Below are 22,069 nucleotides of genomic sequence, written 5' to 3' on the forward strand. Positions count from 1 at the left end.
CAACAGGGTGCCTGAATGAAAAGTAATTGTACACCTAACCCTTAACTGTACCCCACAAAATCATAATAAAAAATATTGATTAAAAAAATAAATAAACAAAAATAAATATTGCCTGCAGTTATGTGGAAAGACAATCATGATGCTCTTAACTGTGAAGATACAGAGGAGAAAGATGAAAAACATAGTGCTAGCACTGTGTTGTTTGCTGTAAACTAATGATTGAATGGCCTGTAGGTAGACATGATGCAAACTCCTAGGTATCAATTAACATTTATGGAGTTGATATATATGGACAATTAACATATTATGGACTTAGAGCTTAATGCTGTGACAGGATAGAACTTTGAGATTGTCAGCCTTGGGCAATGACTGAGTGTATTGTCCATATAAAAGGGATCATGAATTAGTGCTGTACTCCAAAAGTGTTCCAGTATGCTTCTAGGCACATGGTAGGATGACTCTTTCTAACCTGCTTGATATTTGATATTAGGTATAATATAAACAAGTAGAGAAGCCAAAGAAGTAAGCACAGGCCAAATTATGAAGTCTCTTCTAAGCTGCATTAAGTTAGGGCTCTATCTTAAAACAACAAGAAATCTTGAAGTGTTTGTGAAAGAGGAATGACATAAAATGAGTAGCCTGGTAATGCATTCCTTATCAAATGTGAGAATAGGGTAATATTTTGTAAATAATATATTTGCACAAATCAGATCAAGTGCAATCTGATTAAATTATTCAGAAACAATGTAGCATAACATATTATAAAACTAAAGTAAGAATTCCTTTTCAACTAGTCCCAAATTCCTTTTATATTCCTCAGCTTATCATATTAACACTTGGATGTACAACTTTCCATACCTTTGATATGCACACATAGGCACACACATACATGCATACACACACAGAGACATTATATATATAATATGTATATTATATATATTTAAATGTGAATAGGGTCACATATATAGATCTAATTATATTACTGTATTATACTTATTCTAGTGTGGATGCACTATAATTTCTTATTGATAGACAATTAGAATGTTTTCAATGCTGCAATAAATATACTTGCATGCATTTAGTGTAGTTGTAAAGTTGTCTTCAAATAGGGAAGTGTACAATGTATGACTCTTTTTCAAACAAAAATATAGTTTCTTTTTTAAGTGCCTCCTATCATGTAGCAGAAAAATTAGTCACAGTCTTTTTAAGATTACAATTGTACTGCTACCCATGGAATTTGGGTCACAATTCCAGAATCTTACACAAGTCAAAGGAGTGGGGGCCTTGGATATGGTGGCATCTGTCCATTTTCCCTATCAGATCTAGTGTATTTCAGCTACTCCTGTGACAAATCTAGGCATATGAAATTATTTCTATGAAACTTCCCATAGTGACATGTACATAAACAGATGGCATATTACATGTATAAATAAATGCAGTACAAGGATGTTCTTCGGTTCTGTTGAGGCATATGGAGCACATTTTCCCTTTCACTAAACTGGTCCCAGGTTGCTATGCTTCTGAGTTTTTGAGCCTGCCTTGTAGTGTTTCTTTCTTTGCCCTTCCTTAGCCTCTCAGATGTCACTTGTTACCGTTGTATGTGTGTTTACCTGTCTCTAGCAGTCCTTTTCTCCTAATTTGCTGCTTCTTATCAACCATGGGTTTGGGACCAAGATGACTAAGCTGATTACTGTAAGTATACAGAAGCTCTGAGTGAATTTCTGACTGGCTGTGACATTGTTTAATGCACTGTTTGTGGATTTGAGTTCTATTTTGGTTGTTCAGTCGTTTTCTTACACCTTACACTTTACACCCTTATCCAGAGTTCTTACTTCTATTTCAGGTAGTGTGATAGCCAGGTAGATTCATGGATGAAACAACATGCTAATTATTAGAGTAGAATTAAAATAAATTACCTGTACTTTCTAGCTGTCAACACCTTTGATTTGAATCCAGGGACTTTCACACTTTCGAAACATGTATGACTCCACATAAGCCTTGACAATTCAGAGGCTATAGTGTTTTCCTCATAGTAAAGGTAGTATGTTCTTTATGGCGATCTACTTTATGCACAAATACAATCACTTGCAGCTCTTATCCTAAACTCCTTTGTCTTTTTCAATGATTTTGATACCATTTGTATCAGTAGCTTTGTTGTATAACAAACGACCCTAAAGCAACCACTATTTACTATTTCTAATGTATCTGTAGGTCATCTGGTTGCTTCTGTTGATGGGAACTGGGCTCACGTATGCATCTGCAGTCAGCTGTGAATGTGCTGGGCAGTTTTGTTAATGTTGGGTTCGCTGTCATATGTCTGGAGTCTTGACTGAGACTATCAGGGTAACTGCTCCATTTCATAGGTCTCCCCCTTGATCAGGCTAGCAGAGCACAGCGTCACGGAAAAGGTAGAGGAGCAAAACGGAGAACGGAAGAATGCCGAATTTCTTGAGGCCTAGACTCTGGAACTTACATGTCACTTCTGCCCTGTTTTATTGGTCAATGCACGTTACAAGAAGAGCCCAGATTCAAAGGGTAAGTAAATGGACAACTCCTCAAGATGGAAGGAACTGCAAAGTCACATTGCAGAGGACACGAATACATGTCAAAAATTTCAGCCAGTTTGCAATCAATTTAACCATTATCTACTTTATTAAAAAGCAAGACGAAACACTCTATTCATTTAAATATTCCTTATCTTATTTTTCCACCTATTAGTGCTGATGCCATCTATTTGTTTCACTTTTTTCACCATATTCCCAACTATCTACCCTTTGATATATAATACGTTAAAGAGGAAGCAGATTTCTCAAAATGATTTCATATATACCAAATGGAAATTAAAGTTTACTGATTATTTTCTATAAAGAAAACAGTGCAAAAACTCATATGATTTGTAATTTATTTATTATTTTTATTTGTTTAGTTTTTCTTTTTTATTTAGATGGCATCTAGCTCTGTCACCTGGGCTGGAGTGCAGTGCAGTGCAGTGTAATCATAGCTCACTGTAGTCTCAAACTCTTGGGTTCAAGCGATCCTCCCACCTTAAACTCCTGAGTAACTGGGACAGTAGGTATGAGCCAGCACATTCATCTAATTAAAAAATGTTTTTTTTTGTAGAGATGTTCACAATGTTGCCCAGGCTGGTTCTTAAAACCTGTTTTACAACCAACCTTCTTTATAAGCTAGACATGGTCAAACTTGCTATTGCTTTTGATCTCAGTAAAACCGTAGGCACATTTTCCCCAGCAGAGTGAAAACACCAGGTAGTGAATACAGCAGGAAGTTGTCTGAGTGTGATGTTTTAGCCATGGGTGATGCAGAACCCACAACTGGAAAACAGGATGGTCAGCTAGAGCTGCTGACCTTCAATAGTTTGGTCTGGAATAACCACCATTTCAATAGTGTGCCTTGGTGGTTTTCAGTCATTATAAACACATTAGTTATTCCCAGGAAATGTTTAGGTAGCAAGAGTTTTATCTTATCAACCAACACAGGGATCTCTAAGATTTGCTCTGAAATCTCTTGGGAAAAACGAAGACGATTCATTCCTTACACTCTGAGTTGTCCCCATCTTAGCAGAAAAAGTGATGTTTAGCTTTTTTTCATGAGCATGGATGGGTTAGTGCTTTTATTATTACTTAATTTGGAATTGTAATCCTGAAAAGAGGAAGTGATGTTTAGCAATCAAGTGATCTAACATAATGGTAAACTTGGTGATTACTTAATATGTGAATATAATTTTAAGATGTATGAATATCTTTTGAGCTTTATTTTTTAAAATACAAATTGGGTTTACTGTCTTTTGAGCAATCCTCTGAAAAATAAAGTTTCAGACTAAAATACTTTGAGCTATTTCCAAAATTCACACAGGTACAGTCTTTATGTCACTAATTCTTAGAGTAAGATTTAGTAAATAAACTCTCTGTGTCTAAATTGTAAACAAGCTTAGTTCTTAGAGTAAGATTTAGTAAATAAATTCTCTGTGTCTATTGTCATCTACATTTCCCAGTAGTTTTTTTTTCCCATAAAACAGTGTATTTCAGAGTGAAGTTTCTTCTTGTAGTTTACAGTATCTTAATTCCTTGAAAATTGCTAATGTATTAGCAACAATTATTAACTGAAATATCCAATTCCTTAGACTACTTCATTTCCCACCCACCACAATGAGATAATAAAGACCACGGTTTTAAAAAGAATCTCAGGCCATCTGGTTGATCATTTTTGCACATTGTAGAAGACTCCAGGGGTCAGATTTCCTTGCCTCTGTCAGCAATTTGGTTTCTGCCCAACAGCATTTACAGTTGATAAATTCTGTCCTCTTATAATTTAGTTTTTTCCTCATGAAATTTTATTTCACACACACACACATGCACACACATGCACACTCACACACACACACACAATGAAAATAACTGGACACTCCCTGAAAGACATAAATAGTTTATAAATAAAATAAATATAAATAATGAGTATGCCGGATTTGGTGGCTTAGCCTGTAATTCCAGCACTTTGGGAGGCCGAGGCGAGTGGATTGCCTGAGCCTGCCAGTTTGAGACTAGCCTGGACAATTTGGTGAGACCTCGTCTCTACAATAAATAAAAAATTAGCCGGGTGTGGTAACACATGCCTGTATTTCTGGCTTCTTGGAAGGCTGAGGCAGAAGGATTGCCGGAGCCCAGCAGGTTGATGCTGGAGTGGTCAAGTGTGCCATAGTACTTCAGCCTGGGCGACAGAATGAGACTCCAACTCAAAAAATAAAATAAAATAAAACACATAGATTTAATTCATGCTATTTTTTAGTCACCCAGAGCCTTCTTTTCTCCAAGCAAAATAAGCTATCAGTTTTTTGATAGGTTCTACCTTATCTTAATTTAAAAGTAAAAATTAGCATGAATCAGTTTAACCGGTTTTTCTTAACTAAGATACCAAGATACTTAGATGGCATACACTGGAGGCTGTTATCCAGCTATTCTTGGTGCATAATTGCACGTAGCACAATTGCTTTGAAAATAGCCTTAGTTATTTATACCTTACCTAATTTGCAGTGTAATATAAAGAACATGAAGTTTCTCATCAGAAGATGTGGATTTAGCGTTGACAGTCACTCACTAGTTGTGCAACCTTGATGTATCATTCACCCTTTTTCAGACTCAGTTTTCTTATCAACAAAATTGGGATACAATTGCTACCTTGTGGTGTTGCTGAGGGATTAACTGAAGTGCATGTGAGATGTTTGGCATAGTGGGAAGTGTTTATTAAATGTTAGCTATTATTACTATTATTTCCAATATTATTACTATTACTTCTAGTATTGCCATTTGTTTTAGGTATTGCCCTTTCCCTTCATGGCAGCATCTGCTGACTCTCACAGGAACATATCATGTCTATACCCCTATGCATTTTCTAAATAGTGGAAATCATAACTGGTTGGCTCATTTAGAACAATGGCCAATATAGAACCATGAGCATTTAAGCACACAGTCTGATTCGATGACACCCAATTGCAAAATTAGAACATGAAATATCACTAGAAGTGGAAAAAAGAGGTCTTCTTTGTCTCCAAAGTTCTGTGCGCGACGTAGAATGGCATTCCCTTGCCCCCATATGACATCAGCACAGAACTCAGTCCTCAGTTTTTCCTTCCCAATCCATAAACCATGCAGTGTTCAGCATGTCATACACTGAAACACAGAGAATCTCAGCTCCACCAGGACAGAGAAAATCTTTGCTAGCTGAATTCACCCTTTAATACCAAGATCATTAATACAGACACAGAGAGAGCTCATTCATTTTAATAGTTGAGCACAGTTTTAAGAGTTCTTCCTAGGAATTGTCTTCCAGGTCCTCCCCCCAAAACCATTCACATAGAACACTCACAAGTAAACAAATTTTATAAGCACAATATTTCAAAAGAAGGAGCACTAAGAAAGCCTTTATAGTTTTGAGATTAAAAACAATGCCTCATGATTCTTACAGTACCTATTACTAAATGCTAAGTACTAAATGTTAAAAAAGCCATATTGGCAGCTGGCGCTTGGCGACTTAGGGCTTGGGAGAATAATACAGAAGTAAACTAATAATGACAAGCACTTTTACACTCATTTTTCATCTCATAACCAGTATAACAGGGCAGATCTCTCCATTTTGGTAACTAAGTTGGTTTCAAAGGTAGAAAACCCTGGAGGAACATTCTCACAGTAACAAATAAAGCTAGTTTTACTCATGTCATATAGGTTAGGGCCAATATTCTCAGACTCCTTATAACTGAGGCTCCCCACTCCTGCTCACACATTAGTGTAAAGAACTGAAACTATGATCACAGAGCCTGAGTCATAGTAATAGCACAATGATTATTTGTTGAATGAATGAACTAATACCTGGGGTGCAGTGGGAAACTTCTTAGTACATTTCAGGAAGGGGACATTCACATAGCAAGCCTTGTTTGTCAAAACCTACCCTCTATCCCCAGGACCCTGGGTGGTCAACAGAACAGTAGTAAAACAAGGAACAATTAAGCTCATTCCAGTTCTCTGAATATGGCTCCTCAGCATCCACATTTGTGACCAGAATTTAAAAGATTCAAATCCATAGGTAATCAAATAAGATTCAATACTACAAGTAATCAAAATATGTATACCTCCTTCAATTACATTCAATACATACAAAACTTGAGGAAATTGGGGGTAAGAAGTACCATTGTGAGATCCCCTTCCATCCCTTTCCTTTTAGTCTTTTTCTGTTTTTTGTTTTTTTTTTTTTTGGCTTTTTCTCTCACTCCCCTTCTGTTCTCTTTCCCTCTCCCTTCCTATTCCTCTTAACCCAGTCTCCTGCTCGTCCCCTGGCTCTCCTTTCTTTCTTCCTCATTACTAAGGTTGAAGAGTTCTAAATATCTCTGGCCCCAGGGTGTGGGGCAAATAAAGCTCTTTTTAGTTCCCAGAAATGGGAGCAGCTCTAAGAAGAAGAAAAAAACCCAATCCTTGCTACACTAATAGTGATTTAGAAACTCTCTTTTGAACTCATAGATATTCAGAACATTTTATTGTGTATGAATTCAATCACTACTCAGTAAACCAAATATTTTAGTGTCTAAGATGTTAATTTCAGGATATTGATGATGATATCATAAAAAATAAACTATTAATCAAACACATAAGATTCGTTTTGTGTGTGTTTAAGTAAAATAAAGGGTCGACACTATTTAAAGCAAATAAGCATATCAGATACATATTTGTCACAATTAAGTTGAAAATCCAAAAGAGCTGGCTGGAGAAGACCTTTTCAGGTAGAAATTCATGGCATAGGAAGCAGGGAGGATTAGAGGAGTTAGTCAGAGTCAAGGCACATAGTCAATGCTCTTCCTCCATTCCTCTTTTCTTCCCACTTCAAATAAGAATGTGAGGAACCCTCCAGGCCATCTCTTTGATTAGTATCCTTAGCCTGTTCTCAACTCTGGGGATAATCAAATTCCTTTGGTCTATAAGAGTAACAGAAGTTGTTTCCTTAAATAATTCTGTTTAAGGCTTTAAATTCATTATTCCACAGCATTGTATAGTTATAAATGTCTTTTTATCATTTATTTATTCATTCAACAAATTTTCCTTGAGTACTTTCTCTTGCCAAGCACCATGGTAAATTCTGAGTATTACATGAATTCCAATCAGTCTATTATTCTTTTGTAGGAAAAATATCTGATCTAGTTAGGCTGTTGTATTGGTAAACTGGAGTATGCTCAGATGTCAATACTGTCACTACTAAGTGTTGAATCACTCTTAAAATATATTATCTTCTAACTATATGGAAAATGTCCTTCCATATTTTAATAATGATAACACAAATGATACAAAGTAGAAAATGTATTGCTACTCCTTGGTTTGCTTCCTCTTTGGGGATATGTGTAAACTGATTGCAAGGCAGCCTGGTATTGTGGGAAGACTGACAAACCTAGAGTCAGATGACCTAGATTGGATCTCAGTTTCATAATCTTAGAGAAGTTACTAAAATTTTTTGAGGTCCCCTTTTTTATCCTAAAAATGAGTGCAGTAATCTTTGCCCTATCTTCCTCTGGAATTACTGAGAGGAAAAAGTGAAATAATGTTTGTAAAAGTGCTCTGAAAACCATAGAGCCCTGTACAAATGTAACTTATTACCATGAAACGATCTTTTACATTTCTTTCAGGGAAAACCATTGCATAATAGTTTCTTTTTCTCCCTCTTTTTTGTGGACAGGGAGGTGGGAGTGGGCTTATATTATCAACCAGCATTATTTTGGCATTTGGCAGCACAACCCACATTTATTTCCTCATGGTAGAGACAAATTAGAAGTTTTCTTTGTTGAAAATGAAATGCACTCCCCGAGGGCCAGAGTCAGAGTTGGATATGCTCTGCTTACTGAGGGTTTCAGCCAAGGCTTCAGGTCCACAGAGAAAAACTCCTATTCTGGTACTTTTGAGAAAGAAAAAGAAAAGACAATTTCAGGCTTTGAGGTAAGATAGACAACGAAGCTGATAGGGGGATTTCCTATTAAATTGAGACCCCAGGGAAGAGTGCCCTCTGCTCCTTCTTCTTTTCCACCAATGTCAGAGTTCAGATAACTCAGCAGGAGTGTGGTTTAGTCCTGTTTGTAGGGGCAATTGGATAATTCAAAAGGTAGTTGACTTTCCTTGAGTAATAAAATCCAAGCAGAGTTTTTGGAAACTTCTACTACAGAGAATTCATGAATGCGCAGGGTACTTCCCTTCAGGGCTCTGTGCCCCCAAACCCTCTCCAGTATGTTGAAGGCTCTGCCAACTACTTGATAAGACTCCATCTCTCTAAATTTTAGAGTCTAAAGCTTTGTTGTTCAAGGTGTGATTTCAGATCAGTAACCTCAGCATCAGCTTTTTAAGAATGCAGATTCCCTGGTCCCACCCCAAACTTATTAAGTCAGTATCTGCATTTTAAAAAGCTCCCCATGTGATGTATATGCTCATAGTCTAAAGGGTATATTTATGATGCTTTCTTGAGTTTCTCATATGTTCTAGCAAGACAAGGGATTTCCCACTCAAGGTCTTATGATGACTAATCTTTTAGTGAGAGCAGAAAGGGCATTGGGATATCTGTCAACTTATGATTTTAAACCCAGAAGCTATAACAAGCTTTATTAAGCTATTAAGGGAACAATGTCTCCTTAATAAATATAAATCATATTACATCTTTAAAAGATATAATTTAGTGAAATTTAGAAGACTAAAGAAAAGAACCAAGCCATGGCCCTACGTGGGATGAGCAGGTTGAGAAAGTCTTAGGGACCTGGGAATCTTTGTTTTTAATAATTGTCAATGTTCTCACTCATAAGTTGGACCTTGAACAACTATCATAATGCTATAAGAAAGGGATTGGCAGTAGTGGGAAACTGCCAGGGGAGGGGGGCAACCTCATTCACAAGGGTACCTGCACATTTGTATACCTAATCCTGAATTGTACTCCACATATTTAAAATAAAAAAGAGAAAAAAATAATCGTCCAGGTAATTTTGGTATAATTTAAAAATTTCTTCTTAAAGTCAGAGATTCATGGACATGAATTTAACCTTTATATAGCAATATGAATATTTGAGTTTCTAGAATATACAAGCCTAGCCATGCTTGGGAACTGCTGCTTTAGGTAGACCACAAGCCTCAATAACACTCCAGAGGGAGGGGTGGGGGTGTGAACTCCTTACTTAGGGTGTTGACTTGCAATTGTCTTGAACTCATTATCCCAGTTGGGCCGTCCATACAAAGTCTTTTGTTTCAGGCCTGTGATCACATCTTTCTCCTCATCATGGTGCACAGCAAAGTGACTGGCCTACAGAAAAGAACATAAATTCAGCAAAAAGAGATATGCTATAAGAAACACTACAGATGCACATCGCATCAATAAGAGTACCTGATTTCAAATCAGGCGAAGTGGGGACCAAAGGGAGGCCCACACTGTAACTGTATGATAACCAGTTGTATAACTAATCCTGAATTGTACTCCACATCTTTAAAATTAAAAAAGAAGCACTACCTATATATTTACATAATTTACAAACCAAGCTCTTAGGTAATCTGCTGGAGGATAAAAGGTAAACAAAGATGAACAAACAGGGACTCCTTCAAGCAATTTACAGTCTAGGAGGGGAGAACTTAAAGTTTAAATATCAATAATTCTATATATAGATCAAGGTGTGATAGGTGCCATGGAAAAGGCATAAGCATCCTAATGAAAACAAAGAGTGGAAGGATAGAGGAAGGTTTAGGGCTGCAGCATTTGAGTCAGGCATTGAAGGGTGGGCAGTGTCTTACTGGTTTTTCTCTCTGCTCTATATTTGACTTTCTCTCATCACCCTAACATACTTACACTCCTTTGGGAGAATCACTAAGAAGTGAAACAATTATGGACTAAAATGGAGTGATATTTGATAACTTAACGAGACATCAAATCAATCCCAAAGCTAGTCTGTGTGTGTGCGTGTGGGTGTGTATGTATACAAAGTCACGTGTTGTTTTTCTGCTACTATTCTAGGGGGTTTCAGTTTAAAGACCAGGTATTTTTTTCATTAAAGTGGTTAATTAAATTTATTTTTAAAATAATCAGATTTTAAATTCATTGGATGGAGACAGACAAGGTTAAAAAAGGTGATCACTCTGGTTTACTATTCCTGTAGAGACAATTTTGCAATGTAAAATAATTACTTTTTCAAGGAAAGTAAATTATTCATTTAAAAATCTGTGCCTGGCTTTTAAAAATAAAACTTAAAAGCAATTTATATATTATAGATGTTTTCCTTGGTTTCATTTTCATCAAAGGGTTTTTGTTTTGTTTTGTTTTGTTTTTAAATTTGCAGAAGTGGAATCTTGAAACCACTTTTTCTAGAGCAGCAATTCTTGTGGTCATGTGTCCCTGAATCTACATTTGCTACAAGACTTCTCTGAGACATAGAGATTCTGTGATAAACAATATGCCAAATTCCAAATGAAAACTCATTCTTCACAGCGTCAGGCTGCATATGAAAGATGCTCAGAATTGAGGAGACAACGTCTATGTATAGCTAGCTGCTAGGGTTTGAATGTGTCCCTCCAAAATGTAGATGCTGCTAATGTGGCAGTATTAAGAGACCGAGCCTTTAAAGGGTGATTAGGACGTGAAGACTCCTCCTTCATGAATGGAATTAAGGGCTTTATAAAAGAGACTTCACATAACATTCAGAGAGCTTGCCCTTCTGCCTTCCACCATGTAAAAACATAGTGTTCCTCTCTTTCAGAGGCTGCATCAGAAAAACAAACCAACTTCTCAGCCTCCGGAACTGTGAGAAAATAAATTTCTGTTCTTTATAAATTACTTAGTCTCAGGTATTATTTTATAGCAGCACAAATGGACCAGCTGACACTGGACAAAAACAGGCAGACTCTTGGCTTAGCACCTCACAGCTTATGCTGCTTCTAGGTCAAGTCATGAATGTTTGCTTATTTACAAGGATGTTACCCCTCTAAGAATAATTAACTTGTTTCATGATTTTTCTATATTAGTACTTTTGCTATTTGGAGCTGGATAAGTCTGTTGGAGGGGTTGTCTTATTAATAGTAGGGTGTTTAGATTGCCAAATGTCCTTGGTGTGGAGAAGGGGCAAAATTGCCCCCACTTGAGAACCACTGGCTTATTTTATTATTTTTATAATTTCTAAACTTTGGAAGCACTATCTCATTATATATATGCATGTATGTCAACTTCATTAGCTATATATTAATTTGTTTACAAATTATAATTATGAACTGTTGGGAGTTGCTAAGAGTGCATTCTGCTTCTGCCACTTACTTGTTGGGTGCCCTTAGGCAGATGTCCTAACCTGTTCTGGTCCTAGGTTTTTTAAATCTATATAATAAAGATAATAACAGTAGCTACTGCATAAGGTTGTTGAAAAGATAAAATTAGACAATCTAGGAAAACATTAAGAACAATATCTGGTACATGCTATATGCTTAATAAGTATAAATATATTGATTATATTATGAAACATGCATAAGCATGTAAATTAAAGGATTTAATAAATACTTATATTATATATAATATATATATAAGTACATATTAAAATATATGTATATACAAAATCCTTCATATTCTTATACCTGTTATATACAGAGGGTGCCAAAAATGTATACACATTTTAAGAAAGGAAAAAACTGTTTTAAAATTATAATACTCCATATATACATGCTTGTCACATAGTGAAGCTAGCATTTGAGCAAACATTATACTACATATTGCTACTATAATTCAATTCAACTTCAAAAAGTTACATATAGAAAACATCTCTTAAAATGTGTATACATCTTTTGGTACCCCCAGTATACAGATGCTCATCAACTTACAATGGGGTTACATTTTGATAAACCCATCATTAAGTTGAAAATATCGTAAATTGAAAATGCATTTAATGCATCTAACCTGCCAAACACACCTTAGCCTAGCTTACCTTAAATGTGCCCAGAACACTTACATTAGCCTACGGTTGGGCAAAATTTTCCAACATGAAGCATTTTTATAATAAAGAGTTGAATATCTCATTAATTTATTGAGTACTATGCTGAAGTATAGTTTCTACTGAATACATATCACTTTTCACCATCATAAAATCAAAGCATTGGAAAGAGAGCAAGAAAGGGAAAGAGAGCGAGTGAGCTGATTTTCTCTTCATAACCCAGTGAATTATCTTGCCCACCTGGTTTTAAATGTCCTACTGGAAGCATTGCTCTACTAATGTCAAAGCTATGACTTTTATTCCCTCATAAGATCCTCAGCTTTGAATTTAGTCTCAACAGTCTAAACATCATATGTGGATACTGAGTGAGAGTGAATGGGCTGGATCACCTGATTCCATGAACTCATTAACCATCTTCAGCAAAAACAGTACAAAAGACATACCAGTGACGAAGGGGAAGTTGATAAGCTCTGGACAGTATGGGAAGGACCTGAGACTAGGAATCTTGCACTCACCTGAGTCTCATCCCAGCCAGTGAGGTAGATGTTATAGCTGAGAAAGTCTGCATTGTTTCGCTCCTGTATCTGGGTCTCCAGGAGCTGCAGCAGGTCTGCAAACCACTCAAAGGCATGTGTGTCCCGGCACAGCCAGTAGAAGTAAATCTGAAAATGGAACAGATTATGACACAGATTATATTTTATAGGACTTATCAGCATAAACATAAGGATTTCCGTTACCCCCTAACTTTTTCCTGATGCTCAGAATGCCTTAGAAACATAAGTTTTTCAGAAAGCTCTGAATATTTTAAAGGTTAGTTCACATGAACCTTTTCAAGCAGTAAATAAACAGCTTGGCATCAGAAATACGTAGCTTAAGAAAAAAACTATTGGCCCACCAACTTTCCCTCTGGGTCTGCTCTTCCTCTCCCAGAATCCCTGGCTTCCTTTGAACCTCCTCTCAGAAAAGCCAATGGGGTCTAGACTAGCAGGAACTGCCACCAGTCTTTTTTTTTTGCCTTTTGTTACCAGACATTCATGAGTTTCTAGGGGAAAAAAAGAGCTGACCCCCACCTCTTCCACTTAGAAAAGAGACAAAAGGAGTATGAAAAGTCAAGGTAGGCGTAATGTTCCTATTAGAAGTTAGCTTTACAGTTATGAGAATGACTCAAGGTTTCTTTAAGATGTTCTTCAGGAGGCAATAAAATAAAATTTACATGCAACAAAAATTCCCCTGGGAATTGATCCTGAGTGATATCCACAAGAAAGTAAAATTTTCATGTATCTTGCCCTCTTCCTGAATAAAAAAAGTATTGAGGGCTGGAAATTGAAACAATCTCAATATCAAGCATGGGATGAGAGAAAAAATTTTCCACATCTTCTCAATGGAGCATGAAGGAATCACTAACAATCAAAATTATGAAGTCTGTGAAGACACTGAAAAATTTGTAAAGGCAGGACATGAAATTATACACACTGATATTTACAACTTTCTAAAAATATGTAAATGTGAGAAAATATTAAAAGTGAAAATTCAAAAAAGATAGCTATTAGGTTGGGGCTGTGAATACTTCCTCAATTTTCTTCTGAATTTTCAGTTACAAAAACAGTATATTCCTTTCAGTAGGATGCCTTCTTATCAAATAGCTGTTTAAAGAAAAGCCGGCTTCTCTGGAACCACCTGCTTCTCCTCGCTTCCCATAGTCTCTGTGCCTCTGCCCTAGAAGCGCTCTCAGGTCTCACTTGGTAGATAGAGTGTGGTGACTGCTCTAAGTCCTCCAAAATAGGAAGGGACTTACCTTTTTGAGCCTCAGATTGGTGGCATTATTGCAATATTTGTACCAGACTGACTTGAGAATGGAAGCAAAGGGTGTGACCCCAATCCCTGCTCCCACCAACATCACCACCTCATAGCTGAACACATCTTCACTGGCTGTGCCAAAGGGCCCATCAACCGCTATCCTGAAGGGAAATAGAGAGGAGATAGTTACAGAGATGTCTTGTTCTTCGGGGTAAGTTGAGACACCCATTATTATTGTGGATGTGCAATATGTCAGTTCAACACTGGAGCAATATATCTAAGCTTTCTTCTATAAAATAGCTTTCAAGTAACCATGCTTGGTACTAATATTGAGGTTGGAAATTAGAAAATAAGTTATTGACTAACTGAAAACATCTGGTCACTCAGCACAGGAATTTTCTCATCTCCCCACTCCCCTTTACACACAATATCCACACTCATCCCTCTCCTCACACATACATCTGTATTTCTTGCCAGAACATCCCACACTTGAAATTCCTACTCAAATTGCACGTCAAAGTGAGAATTTTTCACATCATAATATCCTGTGGATTTAATATCCCTATTTTTCATGTGTCTGTTCATTGGAGTTTTTCAACAAACTTTCAAACTTTTCTTCAGAATGTACTGAGTGCTTGATACCATGTTAGGCATGTGGGGAGGAGGCAAAGGGATAATATATGGCATTTCTCCCCAAATAAATAATGCCAATTAAAATTTAAGAATATATTTGATCTACAATTTTGCTTAGTAGAACAGTTAATATAACTTGACCTTGACCCTTACACATTAAAAATAATTTGGGAGCATTTATTACTCACATTTAATTCAAATGTTTTATATTTCACATAAGAGTTATAAAAATATGCATTAACACACTACACATGTGAAAAAGAGACCACAAAAATAGTTACCTATATATTCTTAGGATCTGTGTGTTTTATCAGAGACTTAGTTAAACTCAGGGGAAGAGGAGCAATTTGTTGCCATTTTTCCTGAACTCATAGACCTTGTTAATATGCATTTTGTACTCACTTAGGTAGTTTCCAGGCATCTTGAAACTCCTTCTTATCACAACCACAAGCATTGAATAACCCCTCTGTCCAGTCCCCAACGATGCGAATATGAATGCTAAAGAAGTCTTCCTCAGGGGCGGAGGTCAGTGTGAAAGGGTGCCACTCCAGTTTGGACACCATGGGACACTTGACAAAAATATATTGTCCCACCTCCATTTTGAATCCTTTCTTCTTCATCTGTAGTTCGATGGTTTTAAAAGGATGAGTGACCACCTAGGGAATAAAACATGTCTGGAAATGACAATTTTCCTAAATACTTGCCTTTTCAGTGTCCATATAGATAAAATGCTGAGTTAAGATGTCTCACCCACATCTCTATGTCATGACCAACGCAACAGTTCCACCAGCAGATGTGTCTGTCACAAAATTATCCTTGGCTGTAGCCCATGACCAATGATGGATTAGTAAAGGGATACAAAGGCCCAGTACCTTCTCCTTAATTTGGGATGATTCTAAGGGGCGGTCGCAACTCCAGCACTCTCTATAGGATCAGCTGAGGCCACAACTGCAACTACATGGTGGGTCAGTTTTTCCCTCTCCCAGAGTCCACTGTTCTTACTTCCTTTACAGGTTTATCTTTTGATAACAGACTCCTAGAAACCTTCTACATGTGGTTCTGTCTCAGAATCTTTGTTAGGAAATAAACCCTAAGATTTCAGCCCATTGTGATATTTTTTTTTCTCTCAGAAGTCAAGAAAGGTGCTAAAAGTAGGGAAAAAAGTGATGGTTTCCTGCTCAACCTTCCTGTTTCCTCAGGGAGTGAGAGAGGGTCTTAGCAGCTGGAGAGAAGAGGAAGAAGATCCCACTGGCTAGTTAAGTAGCAATATCCCTCTAACCAAGCCTAACTAAGATGGTCTTTGTCCTGAATGATACCTCCAACCTGCCTGATTCCCTATGTTGTCTCCATATGTCTCCCCAAGCCAGGTCCTACCCACCCATTGCCGTCCTCATTGTCTATGTACACAAATGTTTATTCATAGCAGAAAAAAGGAAAACAATCCAAATGTCCATCAACTAATGAGTAGATATATATATTTTAAAAATAGAACACACAATAAAGTATAATACAGAAAGTAATACACTATTTATTTGGTGATTTCTAAGATGTCTAGAAGAACTTTATAGGTATAACTGAAGACAAATGAGGGATGTCAAGAGAAAGAAAAATGAATAGAAACAAAACAGCATCTTCCTAACATTAACTGATAATGCTGGGCTTTTCTTTTCATGAGTAGAGAGTTGAGAAAGAGTGGCAAATTATTTTAATAAGAATTGTCAAACATTTCCGAAATTTGTGATTTAAATATGTCTTTCATGATAAAAAGATACCTACCTGCACATGCATGTTTATTGCAATATTATTCATAATAGCAAAAACATGGAACCAACCATGCTGCCCATAGAAAGAGGATAGGATAAAAAAAAAAGTGGTACATATACATGATGGAATATTATGCAGCCATAAAGAAGGACAAAATTATGAACTTTGCAGCAAATCAGATGGACTTAGAGGCTATAGTACTGCGTGATCTATCACAAAAACAAAGAACTGAGTATGACATGTTCTCACTCATAAGCAAACCTTGAACAACTATTATAATACTATAAGAAAGGGATTGGCAGTAGTGGGAAACTGCCAGGAGAGGGTGGGGGTGGGATTGGCAATAGTGGGAAACTGCCAGGGGAGGGTGGGCCACAACTCATCAACAAAGGTACCTGCATAATGAACATTTGTATACCTAACCCTGAATTGTACCCCACATACTTAAAATAAAAAATTTTTTAAAAAATGTATCTTTCACGATAAAGCTATAGCCAACTTCTCCTTTGTTCTGAAATAAGGAGTTGTAAAGTTTCATTTTGAAAACAGAAAATGAAAATCATGTTGAAAATTGTTTACCATGTTGCAATTTTATGTGGTGAGACAATTTTTACCAGACTGCAATTTTGTTACCACATCACAAATGAGATTTAGCTAAATAAGAAGTACTAGTGAGCCGGGCTCCGTGGTTCAGCCAGTAATCCCGCACCTTTGGGAGGCTGAGGTGAGTGGATTGCCTGAGCCTGCGGGTTCGAGACCCGCCTGGGCAGCGAGACCTCATCTCTACAATAAATCAAAAAATCAGCCGGGCGTGGTAGCGCATGCCTGTCATTCCGGCTACTTGGAAGGCTGAGGCGGAAGGATCGCCGGAGCCCAGCAGGTGGAGGCTGCGGTGGCCGGGAGCGGCCACTGCACTCCAGTCTGGGTGACAGAGTGAGACTCCAACTCAAAAAAAAAAAAGGAGTACTAGTGGACAGCATTCTCACTGGAATACTTTTGGATAACATCTTGTTTCTTATATTTGTTTATGTGAAAAGAAAATGAATACCTATTTTCTTCCCAGGAAAACAAGTTTTTCCTAGAAATATATTTAAGGAAAATACTTGTCTGGTTCAGTCATCTCTAGTTTAGTAAGGGAAGTTTTGTGGCAGCTTGTTTTGCTGATCTATGGGATTTTTCTTATACAATATAAATATCACAAAAGAAGAACTATTGTGGCTTCCTGTATTTCAAGACTTCCAATGCCAGCTGGACTAACTTTACTATGACCTGCCATAGATATGAAATGAGAAAAGCTAGAATGAAGGATAAGAAGACTTTGTGTGTTTTACAAAAATAGCTATAAAAATAATAGGGTTTTGGTAAATACTTTTCAAACTGGGTTGAATTGAATTAGATTTTATTTGATAAAAATAGTTTTACCTGGTGTTTCCTGAAATTATAACAAGAAGTTTCCATTTATATTTATTTAGTTAGATATTTATTTATTTTATTTTGTAGTGAGCTATAGTTTAGAGAAGAGTTGGGGAAAAGCCACTCGAGACTTGGAGTTAGGAAACCAAATTTGAGAAGCAACTTAGTGATTAACTTCAACTTTGATCTTCTACAATTACATATATAGCACCGTAAAGGAGGTAAAGGCGAACTAGAAAATTATCTCAACTACAATCAGACCCATGTTTCATTTCCTTTACTTTTAGCATCTGGATATTTTAATGCTGATTTATGCCCTTTTAAACTTGCTTCCTTTTCTTCCCCACTCTTAACTAACCTCATAATGTCTCTATACTTTTTCCCTCTACACGTGTACACACACACACAGAGAGAGAGAGAGAGAGAGAGAGAGAGAGAGAGACAGACAGACAGACAGAAAGAGAGAGAGAGAGGTGTGTTTATGCCCACAAAACACTTGACTTCATTTTAACACAAAAAATGGTAACTTCTAGTTTCCTCAAAGGCCCAATCATTTGATTATCGAGCTAAGTACATTTAAATAAACTGTAGATCTTCTCTCTGCCCTAAATTTAATTTAAAAATCAGGCAAAAGACTGCTCAGACCAATGCTGGAGAAAACTTTGGTAGGCTTGTCCATGACATAGTTAGACATTGACTACTAATAATTCCTAAATTGACCAATACCTTGGTGATTACCACCTTCTGTTGAGATCGCCAAAACCGGACTAGCCTCTCACAGAGATACAGGAACATGGGACCTACAATCCATTTCCAAGTCTGTAATCAAAGCAAAATGAAAATGAGATATGTTAGGAGGTGGTAACTAATAAAAGATTCAGAGGGAGAAAACATTTTAGAAGGCAAGTTAAATTTTGTAGGCCGATTTAAATGGACAAATATATTTCTTCTACAACAAAATGCATGAAGTTAAGATAAATTTTGAATCAGTAAAAATAACATTCTCCTAAGTCATATTGGGGAACTGTATCTACAGTATAAAACTTTCCCAAGAGGAACTGCCCACAAGAAAGGAATTTCCTCTGGGTGTCGCAACTGTAGTTGCAATAACCCTACAGCAAAGCAAGGCTGGTTTCGGAATTAACATTTCTCTAAAGGGTAACATTTTAGCAACACTATATTTTAATGAAACATTGCAATGTCTTTTTCTTAGCCATGTAGTCAGAGTTTACTCTTTTGCAAGATGACAGATTTTGTGCAAGAGTTTGGCTGTTTTTCCAATATTCTGGTCAATTCTGGGAGCTATGCAATGCACTTGCTGAGTGGGGACAAACCCAGAGAATTTCAGATTTCTCTAACTACTCCTCTGGTCAGAATATGCAGTGCTTCAGAAAATTGGAATTACTCTGTAATATTGTTGGCTATATAAAAAAAATTGGAGCCAAACTGATCCATCCTGGGACTTAGCTACTTGGGTTCCCAGTTTAATACCTAAAACAGCAAAGAATTTTAGAAGGCAATATTGTCTAAAAGATTTCCAGAATGGATTCCAAGGGAGAAAAGTAAGGGAGCGTTTCCTGTAGTCTCACATATGATCTTTGTGTTAATTTTTAAAAATTTCTTTAAAAAAATTTTCAGGAAACTTATTGTTGGAAGTTGAGAGCACCTGAATGTCCCCATCTCCTGTAAAAGTTGAAGAATATTTGTCTCACAGATCAGGAATGTTCTGCTGTTGGCTTTCATTTTTCATGGGACAGGTATTTAAAACAGACTTACATCATCCACCTGTTTCCTGGATGCCATTATGGGGTTCCGTTGAAGGGAGTCAGATTTGGATATCCCCTCTAATTTCCCCAAATACCCTTTGAGGTAGATGTCTACTAATGTAATAGTATTCTGATTCCAGTTGTCATCGAGGAAATGAGCCTTCCCCAGCCCACAAGAGTACTGGCAATACAGTTCCCCTTTTATTCTTTCTACTGTTATCTGTATGTATTGGGAGCAGTTCACTGATGTTTATTTTATTTATTATGTCTGTTTATTTTCATTAATGAGCAAGGATGTTTAAAGATGTTAAGTCTTCATATAACATGCTCTGTCTAAAGGAAGAGTACCCCCATGGCAAGAGAGTGCGAAAAAAAAAGGACAAAACAAAATGGAAAATGTGCCTTTATGTTATACTATGTCTAAGGACTAAATAATAATCCTTTCCAGAAACCCTGCACAAATGATGATTTTTTTCCTAGTTTCATACCATGGCTAGCATAATAGCCGATAAAGTATACTGTCTGCCAATGGGAGGAATATGAAGATTACAGGGTTCTCTTCTCACAGTGATACTAAGAATACACAAAATGAAGCTCTTTAGAGCTCCCTATAGAAGAAGGAAAATATTTCACCATGTTTTCCCTTAGTTACCCTTACCATGTTCCTGTCCACCACTACATAGTGCCATTGGGTGCTGGTATGAACCTGATTGTCAAATCTTCTTTATGCCTCATAGACAGAACCTCCTGATCCCTAAAGACAACCTTATGTGCCACCTCAGCCATTTTCTTTTCAGTTCTGAAAGCCATATAGAATGTCTTACCTCCCGTTATCTGAAGAGGCCCCTAGCTCCTTACAAGTGATTTATTTGACCTATCCAACTTAGCTCAAGATAGAATCCCAAGTTTCCCTCTAAAAATAACTAACTGGTGTTATTGTGGCCATCACATCCAGAAGAAAAGAGATGTAACCACTTGAAGTCAAACAGCACTTTTAAAAACACCACTTTTCCAAGTTTTATACCAGAATGTTGATAACAAAACAATGAAAAGCTTATTTTTTAAGAAAAAATTCTAGCCAATAAGTTTAGCAGAGAAAAATAGATACAACATCTTAGCTGTTCTATGACATTTGTAATGGACAGCACTATGACATCTATACATGTTTCTTAGACAAAGTTTGGAGATTGTCAGTAAAGAAATTGTAATTGTAACTTGAATTATACATACCATAGGAGGGTTTCCCGAAAACTGTGGGATTGGGCATTCTTTTATTTTTCCCCATTTTGCGATTTCTCCTTCACATTGATTTGGATTATGTTCTTCCAAACTCTTTGCGGTTTGCCCACGTACAATTCGTCTGGGAGAAAAATGTAAGTCCAGATTATTTAGTTATAAGAAATTAAGCAGTTGTTTTTAAGATTCTGGGCATATTTTAAGTACTCGAACATAGGTCCTGTACATTTCACTTAAGAATAATGTCATATTGCCCCCTCTGAATAGATTAAAGAAGGGAAATAAAATGTGTGATACTCAGCAATAGAAAAAAATATACATAATGGGGTAAAGAATATTTACATGTAACATTATAGAGGGCAAGTCTTGGGTCATCAATTGATGTTCTCTTAAGGAGAATTCGTGCTTCTGTCTTGTATATCATTTTCACTCACAAGCAAACAAAAACAAAAAAAAACTGCAAATCGAACAGAGTGACTGCTAACCCATACAGTGCCTTTGTGTAAATCAGAAAATGGCGCCCCACCTCTGTGAGGAGTCTTACAAGCAAAAGGCTTGGCAAGCAGAGTGTGGGCTAACTTTACTCCCTTTGGCACCCTTGTGTGGTGGACAACGCAGACAGTCATGAACAGTAGCCTTGAGACTTGCCAGAAGTATTTTACTTGTGAGTTCAAAAATTGTCTAAATTAAGCCAAAAGGTTGAAATCAGTTTGAGAAGACAATTCTATGCGGATCATGACATTTTCACAGATGTTAGCACTGCTCAGAGCCCATGTACTTCAATTCAATAAATATTAATTAAACAACTACCAAAACATAAAACAACGTTGGGCTTGTTTGTGATGGAAGTAGGAACATGCAACATTAAGTCATGTCCCTGCTTTCAAGGAACATAAATGACAGGGTCTTCGGAATGTATAAAAAGAAGAGACACAAGGTTTTTGCAAAAGTTTATTTTAGAGATTTAAAATTTATT

General features: G+C 36.8%; 1 protein-coding gene across 2 annotated transcripts in view; it reads right to left on the bottom strand.

Annotated features, from left to right (window-relative positions):
* Nucleotides 1–8,274: 8,274 nt before the first annotated feature.
* The window catches only part of LOC103266963 (cytochrome b-245 heavy chain), a 35,323-nt gene continuing 21,528 nt past the window's right edge, over nt 8,275–22,069 (bottom strand). For both annotated transcript variants that reach the window (XM_008064569.2, XM_008064575.2), the window contains 7 exons: nt 21,088–21,217; nt 18,818–18,910; nt 15,317–15,570; nt 14,280–14,442; nt 13,000–13,146; nt 9,704–9,828; nt 8,275–8,445 (listed from right to left, as the gene is read on the bottom strand). In XM_008064569.2, coding sequence (XP_008062760.1) covers nt 8,319–8,445; nt 9,704–9,828; nt 13,000–13,146; nt 14,280–14,442; nt 15,317–15,570; nt 18,818–18,910; nt 21,088–21,217 — 1,039 coding nt within the window. In that variant the 3' untranslated portion in view covers nt 8,275–8,318. The remainder of the gene's footprint in view (nt 8,446–9,703; nt 9,829–12,999; nt 13,147–14,279; nt 14,443–15,316; nt 15,571–18,817; nt 18,911–21,087; nt 21,218–22,069) is intronic.

The sequence above is a fragment of the Carlito syrichta genome, unplaced genomic scaffold (genome assembly GCF_000164805.1).
Source record: "Carlito syrichta isolate Samal-C Ts95f unplaced genomic scaffold, Tarsius_syrichta-2.0.1 Scaffold101913, whole genome shotgun sequence".
NCBI lineage: Eukaryota > Metazoa > Chordata > Mammalia > Primates > Tarsiidae > Carlito > Carlito syrichta.